At 40.6% G+C, this 26,769-nt stretch overlaps 1 protein-coding gene and 1 non-coding gene across 4 annotated transcripts; both read right to left on the bottom strand.

The window, feature by feature from the left end:
- Window positions 1-749: 749 nt before the first annotated feature.
- On the bottom strand, window positions 750-18,436 carry ETNPPL (ethanolamine-phosphate phospho-lyase). 3 transcript variants are annotated; one of them, XM_061191167.1, is made up of 13 exons: window positions 18,199-18,436; window positions 15,399-15,517; window positions 14,971-15,130; window positions 13,651-13,725; window positions 9,631-9,721; window positions 8,584-8,700; window positions 6,962-7,044; window positions 6,136-6,361; window positions 5,080-5,234; window positions 4,302-4,391; window positions 3,960-4,090; window positions 2,649-2,716; window positions 751-1,307 (listed from the first exon to the last, which is right to left on the bottom strand). In XM_061191167.1, exons 1-13 carry the CDS (start codon window positions 18,252-18,254, stop codon window positions 1,179-1,181), a joined length of 1,500 nt encoding a protein of 499 aa, XP_061047150.1. In that variant the 5' UTR covers window positions 18,255-18,436; the 3' UTR covers window positions 751-1,178. The 3 variants fall into 3 exon arrangements, with proteins under 3 accessions (XP_061047152.1, XP_061047150.1, XP_061047151.1); XM_061191168.1 differs by lacking the exon at window positions 18,199-18,436 and adding an exon at window positions 17,095-17,113; XM_061191169.1 differs by lacking the exons at window positions 14,971-15,130; window positions 15,399-15,517 and having other exon boundaries at window positions 750-1,307.
- Window positions 18,437-24,831: 6,395 nt separating this feature from the next.
- On the bottom strand, window positions 24,832-24,937 carry LOC133092859 (U6 spliceosomal RNA). Its single transcript, XR_009701210.1, has one exon. It is a non-coding gene; the product is annotated as a U6 spliceosomal RNA (small nuclear RNA).
- Window positions 24,938-26,769: the final 1,832 nt, after the last annotated feature.

Genomic DNA, 26,769 nt, shown 5'->3' with positions numbered 1-26,769 from the left:
TTTAGGAGGAAAAACTATTTAATAATGAGACTTTGCATTTTGACAGCATTTTAACTTATGATGAACTCAGAAAGGAAGCTTTTTTACATCTAATTTATTTCTCAGCTCTCATGCAACAGCCCTAGCAAAATTATTATCTCTTCTTTACAGAACAGAAACCAACGCACAAAACTTAATAACTGTTAGGAGGGCAATAAGATACTGGGAAGTCAAGGCTAAAAGTCAAATTTCTTCCAGGTCAGTACATGAGCCTCCAAGTGGATGTCTCATGGCACCAACACTTTTAAGGAAGAGATTCTTGAGGTTCTGGGTTCCCTCACTTCCCTTTGCCAATCTCTGGTTAGAAATGTGTGTATCTCTATGTGTCAGGGGTTGTGCAAAGGCGATAAGCTGGATGAGAAGAGGAAGATGACTGGTTGAAAGTTAATTTCTCACCTAACAGGTAAGTGACTTGCCAAGGTGACAGTCTGAGCAGCCAGAGCCGAGGTCTCCTGACTGTGAACGCAGCACTTTGGCTACTGTTTCTGCTGCCAACAACACGTTTGGGAGTGTTTCTGGGTGTACTCCTTGTTTGGCCTCTTCACCTCCACCCTCGTCCCCACAGGACCACGATTAACCTAGTTCTCCAACAGAAGTCCAAATTATTCATTCACTTCTTCACATTTGCTGTATGTGATTTTTTCCCAAATGGCATTGATTTTACTACCCCAATGTTCTCCGCAAAGGAACGGTAAACATTTTTCTGGTCACCTTTTTTTTGGTTTACATCATCTTTTATTTTATTATAGTCCATAAATATATATAAATTAAATCATTAAAGAATTCATAGTCTCCAAAGTTCAGGAACCTACTACTGTACTTTGCTCTGTCATGTCAAATATTAAAACATGAGAAGTAAAACTGCCAACTTAATAAATATTCCATTTGAAGCTGAAACTGAGTAGAATAAATGAAGTACTTTCAGAAATCTCAAGTAAGGAATTAACAGGCTAGAGGCTAAATCTTGACAGGGTTTGATTATCACTTGGATTATTCTTATTACTCATTTCTTTATTTATACGTCTGAATGGAATGCAGATTCTTCCTTTGGTGGGTATAATAGAGCTTTTAACAGAAGGGACACTTCCATTCATTCTGTGTAACTCTGGACATTTATCTTGCTGTAAAATGCTCGTCTCTCATGTCTTGAGCCTCTTACTGAGCAGTGAATGTTTATCTGTGCACAGTCCATTTCTTTTTCGGCTGGGATTTTCTTTGAGGTCCGGGCTGCCGTCACTGAGCAATTCCGAGTGGGTTTCCTCGGGCATCTGCAAGACAGACACAGAAACTCCAGCAGGCAGCCCGCCTCTAACCCGCCCAGCCTCCAGCCTCCGCAGGGCTGACTCCACAGGCCAACAGGCAACAGGGCAGGCGGGAGAACACAACACAACACAACAAAACACTGCAATGCCCGTTGCTCCTCCCTAACCCTGATTACTACTATTTTCCACAGACATATGAAATATGACGTCAACCTAAAATCTGGGACCGCAAGCCAAAATTTCAGAAACGCGTGCTAACTTCAAAGTGGGATTTCTGGTGGGGAACTCCTTTTTTTGTAATCTCCCTTTCTTTCTTTCTTCTTCTTCTTTTTTTTTTTTTTTTTTGTAATATTTACTTATTTATTTATTTGGCTGCACCGGCATGTGGGATCTTCGTTGCAGCATGCGAACTCTTAGCTGCAGCATGTGGGATCTAGTTCCCTGACCAAGTCCCTGTAAGCTCCTTTTCAATGCTTGCTTGGTCCTGACAGCTGTGATTCTGTCCCAGACTCAATAAGCCACTCTCAGACAGCAGAGAGGCACGGATTTCTAGCATTGGTTTGTGTTTGCACCAAGAGACAGAAGCGTCCTGTTAGCAAATCACTTACTCCCTCACTCAAATGGCCTCATGTTTTTCACTCAGGAAAAGGACTTTGCTGACTACACTGGATGTGCAGGCGGGCTTGAGTGTTCCTTTATGCATTGAAGTCATAAACAAATAACTAATTATGCAACAAAGCCTCTCAAGTTTTTGCCTTTCTGTTTCCCGACCCAGGGAGCTCTTTCTCACACCCTGGGCAGCTCAGGGAGAGAATGGGGAAGCCCTCTGCTGGAAGCACATCAAATGCAGAAACTAGGCCACTCCATGCCAAATGGTTCCCAGGCCCCGCCGCCAGTCGAAGTTTCTACTTTAGTTCACTTGAGGACCAGACTCTGACATTTTGGAGCCACACTGCTGATGCTTTTGCTGATTAAAGAGTGGTGTGTGGGACATTGAGTCAGTGTCAGGCATCCCTCAGACAAACAGGAAGGACCTTAGGACATTTGTTATCTCTCTCTATATTTTGAAGGCCCTCTTTGCAAGCCTGAGGGTTTTTTTTTGACTTTTTCTGGGGGCGGGGGGAGTATAGGAATGATCCTGTAAGAATGGTTCTTTGGCTTTATTCTTGTCAAGTGGTAAGGCACCTGCCTTAATTGTGCACTCAAAACTGCAACAGTAAGCCAACTCTAGCAAAGGTGGGTTTTATTCTAGAGGTCATTGTACAATTTTTTAAAATTTACACTCCTTTTTCTTAAGTTCCCCCAATTTTAAACTTTTGCCCTAAATATTAAGTAACTGACTCTTACCGTGGTTCTGCACGGAGTATTCTCAGAGATCACACTCTCAGTTTTGGCTCCGATGGCTTCTTCTAAACCTATGTCAAGGAAGTTACAACGGACAAGACAGAAGAACATCAAAGTCCTTAAAAAAAAAACCCCATTTTGGTAACTATAGGGACACCCTTAAAGAAAACTAGAGAGGTACATGTTTTTAAAAAGTGTCACTGTTAAAATAGCTGCTTTAAAACTTTTATTGTAGCATTTCATCATTACAAGTGGCACTGAGCTTATGTTAGCTTTGCCTTGTTCACTTCGTTAAAAAAGAATTCTTTAGCCGCACCACTAAAAATGCTCAAGCTCTGAGCTGAATTTTAAGTAATAGTGACAGATTTGCCCCAACCTATAGTCTCTTCCACCTGTCCCTTCAAGGCACCAAAGGAATCAGGACTGTTGGCCAAGTTTGGGTGTCTTTTGGTCCAAAGACAGTGACCGTATTACAAATAACTTGGGGCTGACTCTCAACTTTCCAAATAGTAATGATCTATTTTGTATGCTGTACTGATTCCTGGCTTAGCCTTATCCCAACCCCAAGAGGCTGAGAGGGAGCAGAGAAGTAGAATCTTAAAAATATAACTAAAAGCTCTAACATTTGACAGTGCTTTATGTTTTTCAATATGGTTTTACATTGTTACCTTACTTGTTAATCTCAGTTTATGCTCATAACAGAAAAATAAATTAACCTAATTATTTAATAGAGGTAAACAAAAGATGAATTCCTATGAGAGGCTATAATTCTGAATGACAAACATAAGTCTTCAAAAATTAAATTGTAATAAGTGAAATACAAAGTCAAATGATAACTATATAACTATATTAACCTATAGCCTATATATATATATTTTTAAAGATTTTTTGATATGGACCATTTTTAAAGTCTTTATTGAATTTGTTACAATATTCCTTCTGTTTTATGTTTTGGTTTTTTGGCCCCGAGCCATGTGGGATCTTAACTCCCTGACCAGGGATCGAACCTGTACCACCTGCATTGGAAGGCGAAGTCTTAACCACTAGACTGCTAGGGAAGTCTCTAGCTTATAATTTTTATTAACAGCATTTCCCATATTTTCATGGCACAAAGCTCAAAGACTCTTACACTGCAGCATCTGTGGTGCATGGTACAATGAAGACATGCAATTATTTTTAAAAAGTGAAAATAAATGATAATATAAGTGTATACAATCATTTCCACCCTTCTTCACTTCTGCCAGTGCAAGGTGCACTGTCATGTCTGACCAGAGTGTGGGTGAGGGCATCTTATTTAAAGATCTGTGGACAGACCTGTTAGAATCTCATCGAGCTGGTCCACCATAAACTTGGCATCTTCTTCAGTGAAGCACATAGGTGGTTTTATTTTAAGCACATTTCTATGAGGTCCATCGGCACTGAGAAGCACTCGCTTTTCTTTCATCCTAATGAGTGCAGGAAATACATGTGAGTGCATACAAGTGACAACTAAGATTATTTCAGAATGATGTGAACAGAGAGCACTTTCATATTCGCATGCAAGAAGCCCACATTTGTAATTGCAAGAGTCTTAAACTTTTCTCATTTGGGGAGATGAGAGGAAGTAAAAAAAAAGCATTCAAGCCAAGATACCAAACGAGTGAGGGGTGTGCTTACTTGTAGATGATGTGCTGAGCTTCGGCTGTGGCGGGGGTCCTTTCCTGATGGTCCTTCACTAAGTCAATTCCAAAAAAAAGGCCAACACCCCTGAGGGGGGTAGAGAAAGGGAACTTGACACACTTTATTAAGCACTGCATTGTCACAAAAAATTAACGCTGTCCTCAAACCTCAGTTTGATTTGAAGCTGAATGTGATTCTCTTTAAAGGGTAGTTGTTATTAGTTCTAATTAATCCAAGATACCAATCTAGTGTCCACAGGACTTCCTAGTTTTTGAATCAAGTTAGTTTTTGTCATCCAGTTTTTCTTTCTTCTCTTAATTGTAAAAAAAAAAAAAAAAAAAAAGGCTTGAAAACAAACTTGTCATGCTATTTAGCTTCTCAGGACATCAACTATGACAAATCTTTAACCGTTACATATATATATGAAAAAGTTTTCATATATATATGAAAAATAGTGAGTTTTCTTGGATGTCATTTTTAATATTTTTAATAGATCATTTAGAGTTACCTTAAGTTCCTTCTTTTCATCTTTTGCCTGCTGAAATTATCCTGGCTTAATTTTTTTCAAAAAAGTATAAAAATCAGGAAAGATATATATTCAAAAGTTAACAGTGATGATATCTGGGTTCTAGATGAAAAATGAGTTTTGTTTTTGTTTTTTCAGTGTTTCTAGATCTGGTTTTGTGTTAACTTATTTTAAATTTATATGATAAAATATAACAAATTTTCATTTGGACAAATGAATAACTGCATGACAACTTTATGATAAATATACCTGATATCTCCTATCAAAGTATGTTTAGCCTTCTGCTTATTCAGTAACTTGGTAAGATAATTCCCTACTCTTGTGGCATTTCCTTGAAGGTCTTCATTTTCAATTACATCCAGGATGGCCAAACCAACAGCAGAAGATACTGGATTTCCTCCATACTGTGGAAAAAAGATAAATGAGAAAATAGAATAGTTGAATTTGTGGTATTGCTTCATCTATGAGAAATTTGGCTCATACATAAGCAAGTAAAGATACAATTTCAATAAAAATTTCCCTTGTGATATGAGTTTCTTAGATTTAGAATATAACATGATTCTATTCATTTAAGATTGAGAATAAAATTCTAAATTATATATAACTGCAAAACTGGTATGAAGGATTATTGGGGAATTTATAAGTTCATCCAAACCAAAAACAGACATTGTGTTGGGAATTAAGGATTTCAGAGTGTGGTTTAGTTAGGGGGATGTGGGTTTCAGTGCTTGAATATCTGTGTGAAAAAAGCTAAGCAATGACATTTTCTCCAAATAATTTATGTTCTTAGATTTGACTCTAACTTTTAGCTGTAACAAGTCCTAGTATACATACTGCACAAACTATAATAATCTTTCCAAACTTAAAGCTTATAACTCTTAGGGGTAAAATCAAGGAAATAAAATTTCCCAAAGATAGAAATTTAGTTAGTATCTTCTATGACAGCCCTGTAACATTTATAGTAGTGAATCATCTAAGTGAAGTGTTTTGGGAATTTAAATGTGATACAAAACAAAAAAGATCATATTATCTGTTAATGAAATAGCATAACCTCTAGAGTTTAGCAGGGCAGCCATCTGTCATTGGAACAATTAATAGAAACATTTTAGGAAGGGGAAAGATACACAAGAAAAAAATACAAGGAGGATTGTGTCAGAATGAAATATGGTTAGATCAAAGTTTGGCTAGGGTCCTGGCGTGGTTAGCTGGCAACAGTGAGATTTATTCTTTATTACATTGGAAAGAAACATAAGAACATGCATTATTTTTCCCTCTTAGCATTAAAGTGGGGAGGTCTAAATTTACCGTATTGAAATATTCCATCCCAGAGCTGCTGAAGGCTTCTGCAATTTCTTTGGTTGTTACCACGCATGCCACTGGGTGGCCATTGCCCATTGGTTTTCCCATTGTGACGATGTCTGGAACGAAATCTTCACCAAACATTTGGAAACTCCAGAAATGTGTCCCAACTCGGCCAAAGCCTACTTGAACTTCATCAGCTATAAACACACCTCCTGCTCTGTGTACATATCTGAAAAGCAAAAGGGCAGCCTGATACCTTCAGGTCACCGAGAGTCCCCAAACCCTCCCATAAGATACAGATTATTGAAAACTTAAAAAATGTTGCTAACCTGAAGTCTATAATCTTTCTTAAAAACATTTCAGTGTTCAAATCCCCAATGACATCTATGTGATGTCATTGACTTTGAAACATAATCACATAATTTCCAGATTAGATATATTCTATATTGTTTGGGTTTGTGCTGCTTAAAGTGAGCTCTACTGCAGTATTTTAATAGGGAAGAAAAAGAAGTGAACAAGAAGTAGTGTTCAGCAGGTTTAATCTTCAAATTTTTACTAATTAGTAAAGCTTGGACACCAACTAATCAGAGAAGATGCCAGGTGGGCAGTGCGAGCACAGCTCTGGAGGCCGCCCTGCTGGACCATGTGTAAACCCTTTATTTGCTGGATCTTGGGAAGGTGGAGGAGTTCCAGGAGTCCTGGGTGGCAGGCACTCCCAGGTGGCTATTTACCAGCTAGTCTGGAAGTATTTCAATATCTTAACAACCAGGATGGCCCTACAGAATTGTCACAGTGCCTTCAGTTTGACCAAGGATGCCCAAGTACATACTCTGCCACTTTCTGGAAGTAGCCTGCTGGAGGAATTATTTGTCCGCCACAACTCTGCATGGATTCAGCAATAAAGGCAGCAATCTATACAAGAGAAGATGGGGTCAAAGTCCATTAGGTCCTCCTCCCGTTACCCCCTAAAAAAAGAGGACTTCTTACAGAGCAGGTGACTTAAAGAATGGTTGGGAATGGACCCATGGCAAGAGACAAATTGGCCATTTGATTAAAAAGATGTCCACGCTGGAAATGCAAGAGTTCTGAAGCATTAGTTTCTGAAATTTTAGGGTACCAATGAAACCACCACGAGAAAATGGTGGAGAGGGTGCCTTCCATTTCTCCATTATTAATTTAAATGCAGCGTTTTCATTAGGAACAACTGAATAAGACTGATGTTTTGATCAGTCTTTAATATGAACCTCTAAAAATTTACCCAGGTTCCAAATGCATCGCTGGGGTGCCTGTTCGCTCAGCTTGGTAAATTAGGACTGCCCGAGCCTGGAATTTGCACTAAGGAGATGAGAGGTGGTCACGAACCTTAGTTATTGTGCTATATTTCTGGTTCTTGCCCTGAACCAGGCTTACAACTTAACAAAATTAGGCAGCTCACGAAGGAACTAAAGAGGACGTGTTCTAGAGGCTAAGAAAGGAGAAGTAAAAATAGGTAACACTAAATTAAGAGAAAGCATAGAAATAGTATGAGATAAGAAGTCAAGCAATCAACTATACTTCAATTAAGAAAAAAAAGGGGAGAACTAAGGATCTAGTCCAGACTACCTCTTTTAAGATATGAAAAACGAATGGGAAGAAAAAGAAGAAATAGTTAAGAAAGGCAAATGACTTTCCAGTCCTTAAGATAAAAATACTTGAACTGGAAAACACACAGGCTTCATTTTTATCTCAATTAAAAAGTTTTTCTTATTGCCATGTTGATGCCATAAGCCAATTGAAAGGCAAAGCATGTGTCAAATCACATTAAAACTCCATGTAAGTAACCCCTGAAGCGGCTGAGAATTACCGTTAAGCTGAAGACAGTAGGGTGAAGACTGAGAAAATGGAAACTCTTTTTTTCCTACTTGGGAGGATTCTGGTTTGTTTTAGAAGTGCAGACCCAAATTGGAAGAACATTTTCCTGCCTTGTCTTACGCAGGCTCTTCGGCTTCAGGGAAGTTGAACCAGTTCTAGGGAAGAGCCAAGGCTCCCCGGGTCCAGGAGTCTGCAGTGGCCCCAAGGCCCCAGGGCCACCCTGCCTCTTGCCTGCCTTCACCTTATATTAGCCCCTCGTGCTACTCTCAGTTGGAATGTTCTATTCGTGGGCTATCACCTTTCTTACTTTTCTCCTCCTATCACTTTGGACCAGAGTCTACATCCCAGTGGGAAGGTCAGAAGTAGACCACCAGTTCTGAAACAGGTAGAGTAATTACATTTCCAGGATAAATAAAAATAGTCTTAGAGGCATGACTATAAAAATGTTCTTTTTGAAATATGAACTAAGTAAAAACGTAACCAGAGAAGAACAGAAAGGGATTTGAGATTTAATCCTTTCCCACCTCTCCAATGTGTCGCAATGATTTCAATCTATTTTATAAAAGATATTAAAGTGTTTCCAAAGCTATAAATACAAACCTTCCTTCCACTGTTATGAGCTTCGTCAATAATTTTCTTCACTTCATCGGCATAAGCACTGGCCGGGTCTGTATGGTCTTCTCTGTATTTTCCTCTGTAAGTATCTGGAGCTGGTGCCTGAAAACATCAAAAGATAACAGTTTCTCATGATTTGTCTCCTGGACAAATGAGCTTTTAAGAAAGGGCCTTTCCCTCTAGGAGCATAATATTGTAGAAAGGTGACTCGTGGATTTAAGTGACTCTAGGTTCTTTTGCTCTTTTTCCTTAACATTTCTGAATTCTGTGAGTCTTGAAATCTTTGCATTGTGAACAGGAGCTTGGATTTGCTCCTAGGCCCTTAGAAGTCAAGATTGCATCCCTAGTCACATAAGGGGCAAATTCAAACAACAAGTGTGATTATGTTATTTGAAAATTTCAATGAATGGAAACTGTATTAACAATTCTATATTGAAAATAAACCAACACTTACCAACTATATAGCAAACTGTAATCATTCAGAAAACTAGAGTGCCTTAGCGCTAATTTCAGATCTTAAAATTTTGAAAGAATGTATTAATGATTCTCTTAAAAAAGTCTACTGATCCTTAATTAAGCCAAATGAGTTTTACTGTTTCAACAGCTTGGTTTCTTTATTTTCTTTACTAAATGATATTTATTTTACTTAATAAATTTACATAATAATTTAGCATAGAGTAATTTTAAGACAGTCATACACACTTGATGCAACTCCGAGTTTCAAATAGGTTTCAGCGATAGAAAAAGTAATTTAAACATCAAGGGGCAAGAAAAATAAAATGAGAGCTGTGAATAAGAGCTATCATTACCACTATACTAATTTGTATGGTACTCATCAATGGATTTTAAACCACATCTTGTCATTAACTAGCTCTCTGTCTTTAGCAAACAGATCTTTGCTAAAGATATGTAACTGCTCTAGATCTTAGTTTCCTTTTTCATGGTTTCATTTCAATGCAAGGATTGGACTGGGTTATCACTGGGCACTCTTCCAGTAGAAACATTCTGATTCTTGGATTCCAAGATACTTACCACATGCACAAATTCTTTCTTGACATCTTTGCCCTTTTGAAATTTATATGGACTGATCTCAATTAAAGATGATAGGTGACCGTGGTAAGCACTGAAAAGAAAAAGGACGGTAACCAAAATCACTCAAAGAAGGACGCTTTTCTAGTATATGAAAAATAGTACCGCACATCATCCAGGGAGAATCTCAAAGTTGGTGCCAGATTTAACTATATGGAATCTAATTTTTCATGGTAGGACTGGCCATTAATTCGTCCCACTCTCCTGATTCAGGTAATAAAACACATAGAAAGCCAAGTATGTATCCTCATAGACAGTTACTTTTTAGCGGGAAAAAACTTAATTTCTTTGGATTGTATTAGCTCTGCTAAATTAGATTATCTAAATGTAAAACATTAATTTCTATAGCTTCATGAGAAATTTCAGATGTATGTATTCTTTAAATGTATTTGATAGTTGCATTCTAGTAAATTTTAAAAACAACTTTATATCACAGAATGGGCTGCGTTTCTGTCTGGGATGGTTTCAAAGGGATATCCAATTGCTCAAATGAAAGTTGGTAAGGAACAGGAGGTCTTTTCTTTTTTTTTTTTTTAGGAGGTCTTTTCAAAAAGAACTAAGATTAAGAGGTAATCAAGTGGCTACGAAATTCCTTTCTTTCACTTAAAGTACAGATGGCTATGATATTCCCTTTTATGTTTCTTGCCCAGAGATATATAATTGGGAGGCCTGGAAAAGAAATTATAAAAGGCCCATGAATAGATAAAGCAAAGAGGGAGGACGTCCCCTACCGTAGATTAAGACATGCTACAAAGCCATAGTAATGAAATTAGTATGGTATTGGCATAAGAACAAAGTCACGACTGGGACAGAAGTGAGCTCAGAGACACAGCCATACATAAATGGTAACACAGCGGCCTCTTGGTGGAGTCAATACGAGGAGTAGTTATAGAGGTAGTAGAAGAAAATAAAGAAGAGCATCTTTGTGATCTGAGGGGTGGGGATGGGTGTGTGTGGGGGGGGAGAGATATTAACAAAACTTAGAAAACCAAACCATAGGATGAAAATGTCAACTATTTGATTTAATCAAATTTTTGGAGGTTGGACGATACCATGGACAAAGTTAAAAGACAGATGATAGATTGGGAAAAAACATTTGAAATGTCTCAAGCTAAAAGAGATTAATGTTAAAAATGGTGGTTCTTAAGTCTATCTGCATATTAGCATCACTTGGGAAACTTTAAAATCTATACCGTTTCCTGGAATCCACCTCTAGAGATTCTCTCTCTCTCTCTCTTTTTAATTTTTTTGGCTGAGCCGTGCTGCATGCAGGATCTTAGCTCCCCGACCAGGAATCAAACCAGCAACCCCTGTGTTGAGAACTCAGTCTTAACCACTGGACTGCCAGAGAAGTCCTTAGAGATTCACTTTAACTGGTCTGGAGTGGGACCTGGGCACTGGCATTAAAAAAAGAAAATTTCCCCAGGTAATTCTAAAACACAGTCAAGGCTGAGATCCTCTCATCTAAACTATGCATGCAACCACAAAAGCAAGGATGGAAATCCCAACAGAAAAATGGGCAAAGAATATAAACAGGTAATTCTCAGAAAGGAAGTCACAAATGCATAGTAAGCATATGAAGAGATACTCAAACTCATAATTAGAAATTGCAAATAAAAACAACATTGATAGGGACTTCTCTGGTGGCACAGTGGTTGAGAGTCTGCCTGCCGGTGCGGGGAACACGGGTTCAATCCCTGGTCTGGGAGGATCCCACACGCCGCGAAGCAACTAGGCCCGTGCACCACAACTACTGAGCCTGCGCTCCAGAACCCAAGCCACAACTACTGAAGCCCGCGTGCCTAGAGCCCGTGCTCCGCAACAAAGAGAAGCCACCGCAATGGGAAGCCCTCGCACTGCAGTGGGGAGTGGTCCCCGCTTGCTGCAGCTGGAGAGGGCCCGGGCGCAGCACCGAGTACCCAGTGCAACCAAGAATAAACAAACAAACAAACAAATAAATAAGTAAATTTATGAAAAGGGAAAAAAATCCTGAAAATTAAAAAAAAAACCCCAACAACGTTGATATCATTTTATACCTATTAGACGGCAAAAATTAAGAAAAAAAAAGAAGGTAGGATATCCTTAGTTTTTGGTGAGGATACGTGAAAATGGGACACTTCATGCACTGGGTAGAGTGTGCAACCACTTTGGGGACTGATCTGGCAGGATTTGGTCAAATCAACAACGTTTACCGTACCTTGTACCCCTATGGCCTAGCAATCTTGTTTCTGGGTGCTTTATCCCCAAGAAATTCTCAGAAAGGTCCATAAAGGCACATGTACAAGGGCACTCATTGCAGTGTTGCTTGTGGTAGCTGGGAGTAAAGGGCAGTCACAGTTATCTATTCTGTGGTAGGCAGGCAGAATCATGCCTCCCCTCCCTAAAGATGCCCATGTCCTAATCCTCAGAACCTAAGAATGTTACATGGTAAAGGGGACCTTGCAGACGTGATTAAATTAAGGATCATGAAATGGAGCGATAATCCTGGAGGGTCAAATGTTATCACAAGAACCTTTGTAAGTGAAAGAAGGCAGCAGGAGGATGGTGGTCAGAGACAGACGAGGTGATGTGAGGATGGAAGCAGAGGCTGGAGTGATGTAATGTCTGGCTCTGAAGATGAAGGAGGGGACCACAAGCCAAGGAATGCAGGCAGCCTCTAGAAGGTGGAGGCAAGGAAACAGATTCTTCCCTAGCGTCTTCAGAAGGAGTGCAGCCCTGTTGAACCTTGATTTTAGCCCAGTGAGACCCATTTTGGACATCTGACCTCTAGAACTATAAGAGAATAAATTTATGTTGCTTAAGCCACTATGTTTATGATAATGTGCTATAGCAACAATAGAAAATGAATACACCAACCAACACGTAAAACAAGAGTAGCCTATAGAAGGGTAAGAAATGAGGTGCATGTTCAATTCAACCCTTTGTGTCTGAGATTAGTGGGGTGGAGAGGTAGAAAAAAATTTTAAATCTCACTGAAGATGGAAGTTATCAAATTTCTTGTTTAAAATAGAATGAATTCATTTTTGAGAAGTAAAACTAAATAGTGACTATTAAAAATCACAAATTAATGAGAAAGAACTATTTTTACTTGGCTATTTGTTGTCTTTAAAATTTGCTCTAGGGAATTCCCTGGCGGTCCAGTGGTTAGGACTCCACACTCTCACTGCCAAGGGCCCGGGTTCAATCCCTGGTCGAGGAACTAAGATCCCAGGAGCCGCATGGTGTGGCCAAAAAAAGAAAAAAATATATGCTCTAAATTGTTATCTTTTAAATTAATGACGTGAATAATCACAATCGTGACATGAATGCTTGGATTTTTTTTTTTTTTTTAATTAATTTATTTATTTATGGCTGTGTTGGGTCCTCGTCTCTGCGCTAGGGCCCCCTCCAGCTGCGGCAAGCGGGGGCCACTCCCCATCGCGGTGCACGGGCCTCCCACCACCGCGGCCCCTCCCGTTGCGGAGCACAGGCTCCAGACGCGCAGGCCCAGCAATTGTGGCCTACGGGCCCAGCCGCTCCGCGGCACGCGGGATCCTCCCAGACCAGGGCCCGAACCCGCGCCCCCCGCACTAGCAGGCAGACTCCCAACCACTGCGCCACCAAGGAAGCCCGAATGCTTGGATTTTTAAGAAATTATATTTTTATTCTGAAAAAGATGGAGTTACACACACATTGCAGTGGCTCAATTAACAGTTAAATGTGTGAAAAGTAAACCCTGATTCATGCAAAGCCCATGAGACCATGACCACAGCACCCAAAAGAGCCTCCAAGTACTTGGAAGGAATTAAGTGTCCTTCAGGCCTGAGCTGGCCTTGAAACTTATACATGATAAAAAAAAAAAAAATCCTTGTGCCATACATCCAGCCTCCGCCATACATGCTTATGGTATTAGTATGGAGAGGATCAATATCATTTTGTCTCTGAAGGCGTTTCCTGCTTAGAATTCTTGTGTTCAAGACTTACTGGTCAAGAGTGATCACGTCTTGGTGGCCTCTGAACTGCCGAGCCAGGCGTAAGGCTAAGTCATTGGCTTCAGATCTATTAAGAGAGCAGAGAGAGAAGGGACAATGTGACATAAGCCCTTTTAAAATTCTTTCAAACCATTATTTACAAAGTTGAGGATTCCAAAGCCTGTTTAACTTCGAGATTATTCTTTGTACTACTCCAGGTTCTGTCACCTCCAGTCTTTGGTGACACTGCTCTCTCTCTAAGGCTAATCACTCTTTGACAGTATAGGATTCTTCAGAAGTGAAAGTCAAATATTATATTTAATTTATTGAAGGCAAGAATGCCTTAGAACAACAAATTAGATCCTAAAATGTCCTAATTCTTTACAAAGAAAAAAGAAAAATCTTCTGGTTATAAACCAATCTTCTGGTTATTTGATTTTAAGGTATCTCATTGAAAAGAGAAAAGTGAATCACAGAATCATAATGGAACAGTCACAGGATTTCTAATAGTTTTAATTCATATGTACATATATATCATTTTAAATTTATCCTGTATAGACAGATTTCCTCCCAATATAACATTGTACAGGTGAGCTTTTCTCCTGTCATTAAACATATATTTTCAAAAACATACTTTTTAATGTCTGCATAATATTCCATAGAATGGACATATCTATTCACTTGAATTGACTCATTCCTCCTTTGTGCTTGTGTTGGGGAAATGCTTATTACCTAAGGAAACAAATCAATCAAAAATCTTATAACTTATATAACTTGTTTAGTAGAGTTCTTTCTTTGCCAAAATTCCTCATTCATGCTTTGAAAGAAGTATCTAGGTTCATCTAGATTCTTTAGCTACTTACTCTATTACCCAAAGAAGTGGGTGCCATTTGACTAGTTAGGTTTTCTCACATGAACACCAGACTTGAATATTTTTGCCAATATTTTGATAGATACCTAGATAGATATCTATTTAGATAGATACCAAGTATCTATCCTTTAGGGATACTTAAGGGTATGCTTTCCCCATCTTTCACCAAGGAAGCTGTGGTAATAAAAAGCTGAGTGGCATGCACTTGTTAATCATGGGACTGTTGTTATAGGCTGTGTCAGGAGTCCTGGAACATGCTGTCAGGTGTCTTATCTACCAAGGGCTGGTGGGCCAAAGCAAAAGAACCAGAATGGTCAGGTCCCCCATGTGGGGTCATTAGTAAACGGCAAGAATCTCAGGAAACCTTTTTAGATATTTGTACTCCACCAGCAATCAAACAGAAAAGAGAGGAAGCAAAGAGATTGGTGGGAATGGGGATGGGTGGAAAACCTCAGAACATACCCTGAATTTGTAAAATAGCAAACAGAGAGTCTGTCCGGCAGGGTTGCTGACAGGCGCTTGGCATACTCCACAATGTTGTCGTGGAGGAATCGAGAATTTGTATTTAGTAGTCCCATCTGTTTCTGGGCAGCTTTGACCACTTCTGGGTGGCAGTGTCCCACTAAAATTTAGAAGACAAAAGCCCCCAAAATGAGTTACAAATCTAAATGCCTGGGAAGTGCGGGGCATTCTGAAGCAAGCAAAAAAAAAAAAAGGTTGATCCTGTTCCTCTCCCACATTTTGTTCTAGCTTTTCCCCGCCTAGGACTACTGGCCCTGTTCAGCCGAGGAACTGCAGCCACTGCAATTCCTGGGACAAATATCAACGGTGCCAAGTCTGCCTTACTCCAGAAGCGTATCCCTCAAGGCACGACAAAGACAGCACATTACCATGGGCAACGTTGTTGATGCAATCCAAGTACTGTTCACCTTTCTCGTCAAACATGTACTGCCCCTGGGCTCGCACTATTTTGATGGGATCCGCAGCAAAGAAAACTTTGCAGGAGGGCCTAGAAATAATGAAAGGAAACACTTTGGTCTGGTAGGACTGCTCAGTGTTTTTCCTTCTCAATGAAGGTCACGATCAGTGGAAAATTACAATTACGTAAAAGAAAGGGAAAACACAACCTGGGTGACATACTTTTTTTTTTCATTTCATTTTAGCCTGGAACCTTTTACCTTAATCCCCCATCCGTGACACTGCTCACATTTCTTATGCTTGTTATATTAAATTTGCCATGATCTGACAACTCTATTTAGAGGCACATGGATCAACTCTTGACAGCTCTAATTACACAAACCAATAACTAATTTTCCTTTGAGAAATTTTGTTCAACCAGGAAAAAAAAACAAACTTTTTTTTCTTTTTTGAGCCTTCCTATGTGTCAGGAACTGACAGCTATTACAAATATTATCTCATTTAATCCTCCCAACAATGAGTTATTATCATTCTCATTTTTATAGTTGAGGAAACAGACACCGAAAAATTAAGAAGCTTGCTTCAAGGTTACACAGCCAGTGAGAAAACCAGAATTTGAAAGTAGACTGTCTTGATCATAACTAGATTTATCATGGTGAACATTTTGAAATGTACAGAAATATTGAATCACTATGTTGTGTAATAGTTACTAACATAGTGTTGTAGGTCAATTATACTTCAAAAATAAACTCAGAAAAACTCATGCTAGGGATATAATTTATATGTACAACATGATAAAGATAATTAACACTGCTGTATGTTATACACGAAAGTTGTTAAGAAAGCAAATCCTAAGAGTTCTCATCACAAGGTAAAAAATTTTTTTTTCTATTTCTTTAATTTTATATCAATATGAGATGGATATTCACTAAACTTATTGGAATAATAATTTCATGATGTAAGTCAAATCATTATGCTGCGCAACTCAAACTTATACAGTGCTGTATGTCAATTATATATCAATAAAATTGGAAGAAAATAAAAAAGGTAGACTGTCTTATGCCATAGCCCAAAACAGGGCTTGCTTGCTAATCTAATCTCTCCCTCTAATCTAATTTGTAGAGAAATGAATAGCACTAAAAGCTAAATACAAATAACTTAGTGTTAAATACTATGCAGGAGATTTTACAGATCATTTTCATGTCTTTTGATTGTTATTTGTCCTGCATCAAATGGATTTCCCTTTCTTAAATAATAAAATCCAATTATTATTCTAACCCTTTAACCCACTCTTTTCAGCATAATAAAAAGTCATCCATATTTTTGGTTGTTTGGATGGCTGTCTGGAGTACAGATTTTAGCAACATAGACATAGAAACATCACAAAGATTTCTGAACTTGGTTCTATGGACATTTAGAAACTAAAACAAAATATTATTTTTATTTTGGTGATTTTGCATGCACAAAAAATACCACATGCATTGGAGGTAGTTTAGAGGGTAATTAGATACATATTAAATGGATATGCAACTGTTTAGAAAGTATTGTGATTATTGTGAATAGGTAATTAAATTTTAAAATTGCCTAAGATTAAGCATCATCAGCTAAAATGAAACTAATATTTAATGAGAATTTCTTCTTGGTTCAAATTCAGCTGTTAGTTTATACCTACAAGTTAAAATCCAGAAAAACCCTTCGTTATGAATGCGGGCTGAAAACTTCGGACTTCACCTTGCCTCCTTGTTAATGTACTTCCCACCTTCTCACTCAGACTTCAGGTAAAATTCTTTCTCAGTCATTCCATGGCTACCATTCCTCCTTTCACAGCATTTGTTCTGCTCACGTCAGAAATCATTAGGTTTTCATTGGAATCTAACTATATAGGATTGAAAACTAACAGAAAGGAGTGCTGATTAGAAAAAGGGAAGGAGGTGATCCGGTAATGAGGTATCTGACCATTTTGACCCTATTGCGGGGGTTGAGAGAGATTTAACTAGTCTCCTAAACCACCTAGAAACCTCCTGGGTTTAGATCAGATCAAATCTCAAATCAGATCACAAGGTAACTTGACACTACTAGGACCAGAGCCCAGGTCTGACTTAAGGTTCGGTCCTGTACGCTCACCAAGTCGTCTATAACACGAGTAAAACAAAAGTAGACCGGAAAAAACACTGCATCTTTAAATTGTAATGAGGGCACAGCTGGGGAGACCAAGGTGAGTTAAGTGACATCTTACTCTTAAGAAAGTGGTTTCAAAGTTTTTTTACTGGCTGGATTAACCTTTTACTTCTTAACCAAGCGTGCAAGAAGAAAAAGTTCACTTTAAACAAAAGTTGTCATAATGAGTTTTCATAGCTATCGTCAAAAATATTTCGGAGTTCAGTCTTCTAAAACTTTCGAGGTGGTGGGAGCGGCGGAGAGCTAGCTACCCGTCTCCCTCCCAAAGCCCATCCCTGGAATGGTGTTCTACTTCAATGGCTCTCAACCTTCACGGTCACCTCCCCCAGCCGGCCGGCCGGCAGCCCTCACCCCCTCGGCGGGCTGCAGAGCGCGGGGACCGACCGGCTGGTCGCGAGCCCCCTCGGGCGGAGGCGAGGCGGGGCGCTCCGGGCGGGCGGCGGCGCGCGTGCGCAGGTGCGGCGGGCGGGTGGCGGTCCCGCACCGCGCCGGCAGCCGCCTGCTCGCCCGCTCCCTGCCCCGCTGCGGCTCTCCGGCCCCCGCGCCGGTGATTCCCCCTCTCTGCGCCTTTCCTCGGGGCTGGGGAGCGCTCACGCGATGTGCTTCCTCCTCAGCGCCAGGGTGTCTTGCTTGCTGTATAGCTCGCACATGGTGGCGGGGTGCCGGGCGCTCCCAGGGGTCTCCCCTCTCCGGTCCGTTCGCCTCCCTCGCGAGCCCGCGGGACTGTCTCAGCGGTGGCCCTTTTCTCCCGTTCTCCCCCGTTGGGTCACCTTGCCCCGGGCGTCGGAGGTCAAAGGCGGCACCAACTAGCCAGGGTCATCTCCCTTTTAAGTCTTGCCCAGCCTTTGCCCTTCGCCAAGCCCCACCCTCACCCTCACCCTCCTCCTCCGCCGGGTGCCTGCCTGGCAAGTCGCTGGACTAGCCACTCAGTCGCCACCCACCCCAGCCCCCCGCCCCGAGTCTAACTGGCTCCTGGTCCTGCCCTGCTGCCCACTTCGCCTCCCCACCCCTGTTACTTCTACTAACTCGCCTTTTATTTCCTTAAATTTGCCTTGCCATGGCCTTTCTTCCTCCTCTGCCTGTGAATTCCCTCCTTCCCACTTTCTCTCTCTCCCTTTTCTTTCTCTCTCTTTCTTATTTCTTTCTTCCCTCCTTTCTTCCTTCCTTCCTTTCCTTTCTTTCTCTCTTTCTTCCTTCCTTCCTTTCTTTCTCTCTCTCTCCCTTTCTTTCTTTCTTTCTTTTCTTTCTTTCTTTCTTTCTTTCTTTCTTTCTTTCTTTCTTTCTTTCTTTCTTTCTTTCTTTCTTTCTTTCTTTCTTTCTTTCTTTCTTTCTTTCTTTCTTTCTTTCTTTCTTTCTTTCTTTCTTTCTTTCTTTCTTTCTTTCTTTCTTCTTTCCTCCCTCCCTCCCTCCCTTCCTTCCTTCCTTCCCTCTTTCTTTCTCCCATTATTTTCTTGTAAACATTCAAAGAGAGGCACTCTCTGGAGACATCAGGAGGTTCATCTCCATTCTCATTTTGAGCATATTCCAATACCATAATCTACTCAACAAAAGTAACAAGTCTTATGCCCTAAGGATAAATAACAGGGACTCAGCCTGTTATTTGTTGGGAGGGATAATATATACCGTGTTTCAGACATCTGCTTTAACAATAATTGCACTTCTAATTTCTCTGAAACTATACAGATTACAAAACATTCACTTGACTTACCTGGTTCAGTCCTCAAAACAACCCTGTGGGAGATGAGCCTGAGAGTTACCATCCCCTTTAACATATTGGGAACAGTGATTACAGATCTACCTGATGGTGAACTTGGAATTCATTCCTAGGTTTCTTGACTTCTTTAGGATGATCTTCTCACACTGATCAAATTTGAAGTTAAATATGTGGACAGAAGGAAACCTAATTAACTACAACGTTAAATCATAAATTATTTGACGAAGTAGAGATCATCTGGTTTAACCCCTCTGTTTTGTAGGTAAGAACAGCTAGGTACAGGAAAGGTAAAGTCTCGCTCAGGGTCACTCAACTACTTAGCCATAGAGTTTAGATGAGATCATTTCATTCCTTGTGTTTTGAAAAACAGCAGAGAAAGCCTGATTTACCCATAAGAACACACTTGGTAAATGTTTGTAACTGACATTTCTCTTGAATAAAGTTGTTTTTGATTAATATTAATGCCCTTCAGGAGTAGTAGAATAACATTGCCTAAGACAGGTTGAGAAATGGAGTTCTATGACGAACAGTGTGTTAAGAATTCTAACTGTTATCAGTGAAGGGCAGAAGGCACTTAGGAAACTTGCAACAAATCCCAATCATGTAAGCTTGGTCTAGTTCCATACTTGAAAGAAGTGTACACCTACTCTCAAACCACCTAGACCTGGTGAAGTCATATATACTCATGCTCCCTCCGTAAACCTCCATGGTCCCTTGTTATTTCCAGTGCTTTAAAGTATGTTCTTTAAATAATGCTGGACTAAGGGTCTTGGGTTCTTGAGCTGGTTCTTCCATAAACTAGCTGGGTTTCTTGATCTTTTGGAGGCCAAACTTCTTTAAAATGTTCAAATTTTGTGTTAAAAAAAACCCCAATCATTCTCTGACTAAAAGCATTATAAGGAGGGCTAAAAAGAGATCATGACTGTGGAATGAGTGTCAGGATTATTAAGATCTCATTGCTCTTGTCTTCTTTGTTCTTTTATTATTTTTTAACCAGACCTTTCAGTAGGGTTGACTACTCCTTTCTCCTTGAGACGCTTCCCCTTTTGATTTCTTGACATGACCACACTTTCTTGATTTTCTTCTTTCTTCTTCACTCAACATTCTCAACATTTAACTTGGTATCTCTGCGAGTAGGATCCTAGGCTTTTCCTTTTCTCTTGCACTCTTTCCCAAGGCAACCCAGAAATAATTCCCTTGGATTCAGAACCCATCAAGATGCCAAAATTACACCTCCACCTAGATTTCTCTTCTCAGTCCCAGATTCTCATCTCCACTTCCTTTCTTGACATCTCCACTGTGAGGTTTTATAGACACCTCATACCTAACGAGTCCAAAATGGAAGCTTTGAACCCACTCCCAAAACTATGGCCTCCAATAAACCCCCCATCGCCAAGCATTTATTCATTCATTTAAAACATATCAAATTCTCAGTGTGCCACTGAATGTCTCAGTTGCTGGAGAGAAACAGTGAACTAGACTGAATGTGCCTGCCTTCAGTGGCTGCTGCTCCAGATCTGCACTGTCCAGTACATAGCCACTAGCCACAGGTGATTATTAAAGACTTGAAATGTGGCTAGTCGGAACTGAGGTGCGCTGTCAGTGTAAAATACACACTGTATTTTGACGACTCAGTACAAAAAGAACAGTAAGATCTCTCATTATTTTTTTTTATAAATTTATTTTACTTATTTATTTTTGGCTGCGCTGGGTCTTCGTTGCTGCGCCTGGGCTTTCTCTAGTTGCGGCGAGCAGGGGCTACTCTTCGTTGCAGTGCGTGGGCTTCTCATTGCGATGGCTTCTCTTGTTGTGGAGCATGGGCTGTAGGCGCATGGGCTTCAGTAGTTGCGGCTCGCGGGCTCTAGAGCACAGCTCTAAAGCGCGGGCTCAGTAGTTGTGACACACGGACTTAGTTCCTCCGCAGCATGTGGGATCTTCCCGGACCAGGACTCGAACCCATGTCCCCTGCCTTGGCAGGCGGATTCTTAACCACTGCGCCACCAGGGAAGCCCCCCCTCTCATTATTTCTTATTTTGTTTGCTTATTGAAATAATATTATGGATATATCGGTTTAAGTAAAATATATCATGAAAACTAATTTCACATCTTTTTTAATGTGACTACTAGCAAATTTCAAATAACCTATGTGTTTTGCATTACTTTTTAAAAAAATTTTAAGTTGAAGCAGAGTTGATTTACAATGCTGTGTTAATTTCAGTTGTACAGCAAAGTGATTCAGTTACACATACATATATTTTATATATATATATCTATATATTCTTTTTCAGATTCTTTTCCATTATAGGTTATTACAAAATATTGAGTATAGTTCCCTGTGCTGTACAGTTGGTCCTTGTTGGTTATCTCTTTTACATATAGTAGTGTGTATATGTTAATCCCAAACTCCTAATTTATCCCTCCCCTCCCTTTCCCCTTTGGTAACCATAAGTTTGTTTTCTATGTCTGTGGGTCTATTTATTTCTGTTTTGTGTATAAGTTCATTTGCATCTTTTTTTTTTTTAACATATAAGCGATATCATATGATATTTGTCTTTTTCTTTCCGGCTTATTTCATTTAATATGATGATCTCTATGTCCTTCCCTGTTGCTGCAAATGGCATTATTTCATTTTTTTTTAAGGCTGAGTTACATTCCATTGTATATATGTACCACATCTTCTTTATCCTTTCATCTGTCAGTGGACATTTAGGTTGCTTCCATGTCTTGGCTATTGTAAATAGTGTTGCTGTAAACACTGGGGTGCATGTATCTTTTTGAATTATGGTTTTCTTTGAATATATGCCCAGGAGTGGGATTACTGGATCACGCATTACTTTTCAATTGGACAGCATTATTCTTGATGGACAGAGTAAACAACTAAACAAATAAAATAACAAGATAATGGCTTAAGTTGCTTTAATTGTGGTAAGTGACTTGAAGGAAATAAACTGAGGGAAATGATCCTCAGCCAGAAGCCTGGGAGTCCTGGATAATCTTTTTCTCAACTCCATCCCCATGTCAAATTATTTTTAAGTCCTGTTGCCTCCACTTCAAAATACATCATAAATCTATGTGCTATCACCCTATCAACTACCACCCTGTGTAAACCTTCTGCATCTTGCAAGACTATGCAAATATGCTCTGTTAGCTCATTTCCTTGCTTCCCCTTCCCGCCCTATGCAGCAAGATCATGTTCCTTCCCTCCTTAAAACCCATCAATGACTTCCAGCTTTCTTCTCCAGGCTCATTTTGGACACCCTCCACCACCAAACACACACACCACACCCGTCTCCCTTGTCCTTAATCACTTCAAAGACTGCATTTGCTTCAGTTTCAGTTTAAACATCACAGTCAGCCTCAGAGAGGTCATTCTTGACTATTCTGTCTCAAATAGTTCTTAATGAATTTAAAAAACTAATCTCTCCCCTGTTCCTCTGTCTTAATCCCCTCTTTGTTTGGTCTTTATCTATCTTGTTCATCATTGTACCCCAGCACTAGCACAGCCCTTGGCATATGGTAGACTGATAAATATTTGTTGACGGACTGACTGAAAGGGAAAATCCATTTAAAGACTTAGTACCTTGTTTTGAAGATGAAAGTTCTTACAGCCATTTAGCCCTTGTGTGTTGACTACCAACTTACATTTTTAACTATTTCTTTAGGTGAGAGATATTTAGACTCATTATCTTTTATGGGAAAGCAAGTTAACTGTTACATAAAAGATCATTTCCCTATTGTTTAACTTATTTCACAATGTGGAATATATAATATTAACTAAGTACCACGAATGGTCTTTAAATAAAAGACAGACACATAATAGCACCAAAATAAAGATGGATAAAGTCAACAGATCACCCTATGCAATACTTTGTCAAAAAACAAAGGTATTCTTGATATATTTTTTCATGTGCTTCTCCATCCTACGGCTATTTGGTAGGAGTGGGTGCTGGAGTGCCTTTCCTCCCTGAAGTTGATGTTTCCTCAGTTTGGGTCCTGACCCTATTGATTGGCTCACCCTGTTGAGTGGGTTCTGACCTGAACGTCACAGATTTCTCAACCATCTAGGCTTGGTCAAACAAACCATACTGGTGCATGACTGAAATGAGAAAGCACAGCTCACATGAGTTTGGGACTTAAAGAATTCCACTCAATAGATTGATGTGAGAAGAGTCTGAATGGCAGGTTTTAGTTTTTAAGTCAGTGAGAAACATGCAAAGGCGAATGCAGCATATGTCCCCAGCAACAGAGGTTTTCCAGCTGTTGCCAAACCCAAGTTCATGTGCTCAACACACAGTGAGGCGAAAAAAATTGAAATGTCAGAGTTTGGAGCAGGGAAAGGTTTATTGCAGGGCCAAGCAAGGAGAACGGGTGGTTGGTGCTCTAAAAACCCTAAATCCCCGATGGTTTTCAGGGAAGAGTTTTTATAGGCAAAATTTGGGGTGAGGGCTGCAGTGTGTGTGACTTTCTAATGAAAGTCTAATGAAAGTTGGTGGTGAGGTAACAGGGGGGTGGTCCAGGAATCTTAGGCTCAGCCTGAAGTTACCATCTTCCACCTGGGTGGGGGGGCCTTAGTTCCTGAGGAAGAATTCAAAGATACATTGTTATGGATAGTCCCTGGGGAGGAAGCAGGACCCTGCCCCACCTGGTTTCTTGACTGCTCCTCCCCTATTTCTGCATTCCCTCTCTTCCCTGATTAGCAACTGTTTGAATCTGCCCTTTGGAATTCAGGGAAAGTTAAGGAGGCTGAATGAACTCTGTTTCTTACAAACAAGAAATTGGGGGAGGAGGGAGCAATGCAGAGAAAGGATTTGTACCTGGGAGGCCCTCACAGAGTCATGCTTTGTTTCAAGATGAGGGCATAGACATACACAGAGGGAAGACCATGTGAAGACATAGGGAGAAGATGGCCATCTGCAAGCCAAGGAGAGAGGCCTCAGAAAAAACCAACCCTGCTGACAGCTTGATCTCAGACTCCTAGCCTCCAGAATTGTGAGACAATAAATTTCTGTTGTCTAAGCTATTCTACTGCAGGAGAATGTGACACGAGAAAATGGTCACATCTCAGGTCTCAGCCAAGTCCTTGGGACAGGCCACCAAGTGAGGGTCCTTGGCTTTGCACAGGGAAGAATTCAAGCGTGAGCCATAGTAAAGGGAAAGCAAGTTTATTTAGAGAGATACACATCCTATAGGCAGAATGTAGTCTGTCTCAGAAGGTGAGAGTGGCCCTGGGTTGTGGGGTGGTTAGTTTTTATTGGCTGGGTAATTTCATATGCTAACAAGTAGGAAGAATATTCTAACTATTTTGAAGAAGGGACAGGAATTTCCAGGAACTGGGCCATCACCCACTTTTTGGCCTTTTATGGTCAGCCTGGGAACTGTCATGGCACCTGTGGGTGAGTCATTTAGCATATGCTAATATATTACAATGAGTGTATAGGGAGGCTCAAGGTGTACTGGAAGTTGAATCTTCCTCCATCTTGGGCCTAATTGGTTGTAACCAGTTTTTTTTTAAACAAAAATAGGAACGCTTTACAAATTTGTGTGTCATCCTTGCTCAGGGGCCATGTTAATCTTCTCTTGTCGTTCCAATTTTAGTATATGTGCTGCCAAAGCAAGCACATGGTGGTAACCAGTTTTTGTCATATCCTCAAAGGCTGTCATTCTTTTAAAGGTTGTGCCCTTGGGACTTCCCTGGCAGTCCAGTGGTTAAGACTCTGAGCTGCCAATGCAGGGGGTGGGGGTTCCATCCCTGGTTGGGGAACTAAGATTCCACATGCCACCCAGCATGGCAAAAAAAAAAAAAAAGGTTGTGCCGTGCTGCCTTCCTTCCTGTCTCAATTCAATCTGTAGTACTTTGCTATGACAGCCCTAGCAAACTAGTACACCATAATCATTTTATTTTTCAGATGAGAAAACCGAAGAGCAAAGAGATTAAGTAACTTCTCCAATTAATAAATGAAAGAGCCAGGATTTGAACGTTGGTAGACTGATACCTAAACTTGTTCTCCTATCCATTGTGCATGCTCTCCGTGTGGATGAATTGATAAAGAAGATAACTGGATAGAGTGCAAAAAGTTTCCTTCTTGCTCCAACTGGATCACACGCAATTAGGCCAATACTGAAAAGCATTTTCCAAGGATATAATCCATATAAGGTCTTGATGTTTTCCTCTGCAGGAGCTGGGAGAGGTTGGGGGCAAGTAATAAAGTCCCCGGGTCAGCAACTGATGGGCTGGGGAGGTGCGCTGAGCTCCGCAGGACGTTTATAGAATGTAGATCGAGCTAGACTCTCGCTCCATCCACTGCTCTGCACTCCTGTTGTTCCCGGCAGATCTTGCTGGAGTACCTCCTTCTGGCCTCTCTTGACAGCTGTACATCTATTAATACTGCAAACAAAACAAAACAAACAAACAAAAAAACCCCTCATATATCAAGGAACACACTTAAAAAACATGGATGTAGATAATCTAAACGTTGGCGCTGTTACAGCTGAAGTGCTTTTAGTTCTAAGTAGGGAAAGCATTCTGTGACCTGCGAGTTCATACCTGGATCCTCCGCTGGTTGGGGTCATGAAAAGCACCACCTCTAGAAACACTGAATTATTTTACATGGGAAAGGAAGGTCTTTTCTCAGTGTACACTGCGGGGTAACACGGGACAAACTTGCCTAGTGAAAGGAATCCCTCAGGAAGTTTTTTTTTTAAATTAATTAATTAATTTTTGGTTGCGTTGGGTCTTTGTTGCTGCGCACGGGCTTTCTCTAGTTGCGGTGAGCGGGGGGCTACTCTTCGTCGTGTTACGCGGGCTTCTCACTGCGGTGGCTTCTCTTGTTGTGGAGCATGGGCTCCAGGGCACACGGGCTTCAGTACTGTGGCTTGCGGGCTCTAGAGCGCAGGCTCAGTAGTTGTGGCTTGTGGGCTTAGTTGCTCCGCGGCATGTGGGATCTTCCCGGACCAGGGCTTGAACCTGTGTCTCCTGTATTGGCAGGCGGAGTCTTAACCACCGCGCCACCAGGGAAGCCCAGGAAGTTTGTTTAAAGAACAGATTCCCTGACCCCCGCCCCATCCCAGCATGGGACTCTGGGAACCTGTATTTTTAACAAACGTCATAGATTTTTATCATCAGGCAAGTTTGAGAAACATTTTAATAGGAGAGAGGCTAGAGCCACGAAGCCATTTCAACACATCTCTGTTATTCCCAGTCTAAGATCTCACTATCTCTTTCCTGAATTATACCAACAGCCTCTTAATTACAGCTCCAGGTTTCATCGTGGGTCCCCTCCGGTGCCTCGTCCTCAGAGCAGCCAGAGTGACACATTTAACACGAAAGCTGGGTCATTCCACGTCCCTGCAAATATTTCTTCATGATTTCCCACTCTACTTCGGAATACAGTCCACAATCCCCAGCAAGGCCTGCTAGCCCTGTGTCCCCCAGCCTTGCCTCTTGCTCTCTC

This window comes from Eubalaena glacialis, chromosome 5 (genome assembly GCF_028564815.1).
Source record: "Eubalaena glacialis isolate mEubGla1 chromosome 5, mEubGla1.1.hap2.+ XY, whole genome shotgun sequence".
Classification (NCBI taxonomy): Eukaryota; Metazoa; Chordata; class Mammalia; order Artiodactyla; family Balaenidae; genus Eubalaena; species Eubalaena glacialis.
Note: the sequence above shows the minus strand (reverse complement) of the source record. Positions and strands in the feature narration are given on the sequence as shown.

Excerpts from the sequence above, each read along its gene's own strand:
- ETNPPL (XM_061191167.1), bottom strand. The coding sequence starts at position 18,254 with ATGTGCGAGCTATACAGCAAGCAAGACACCCTGGCGCTGAGGAGGAAG. Across the intron at positions 9,722-13,650 it reads GACGTGATCACTCTTGACCA|TGCTTACCACGGTCACCTAT; the intron begins GTAAGTCTTGAA and ends TTTTCTTTTCAG. Across the intron at positions 8,701-9,630 it reads AGAAAGAATTTGTGCATGTG|GCACCAGCTCCAGATACTTA; the intron begins GTAAGTATCTTG and ends TGATGTTTTCAG.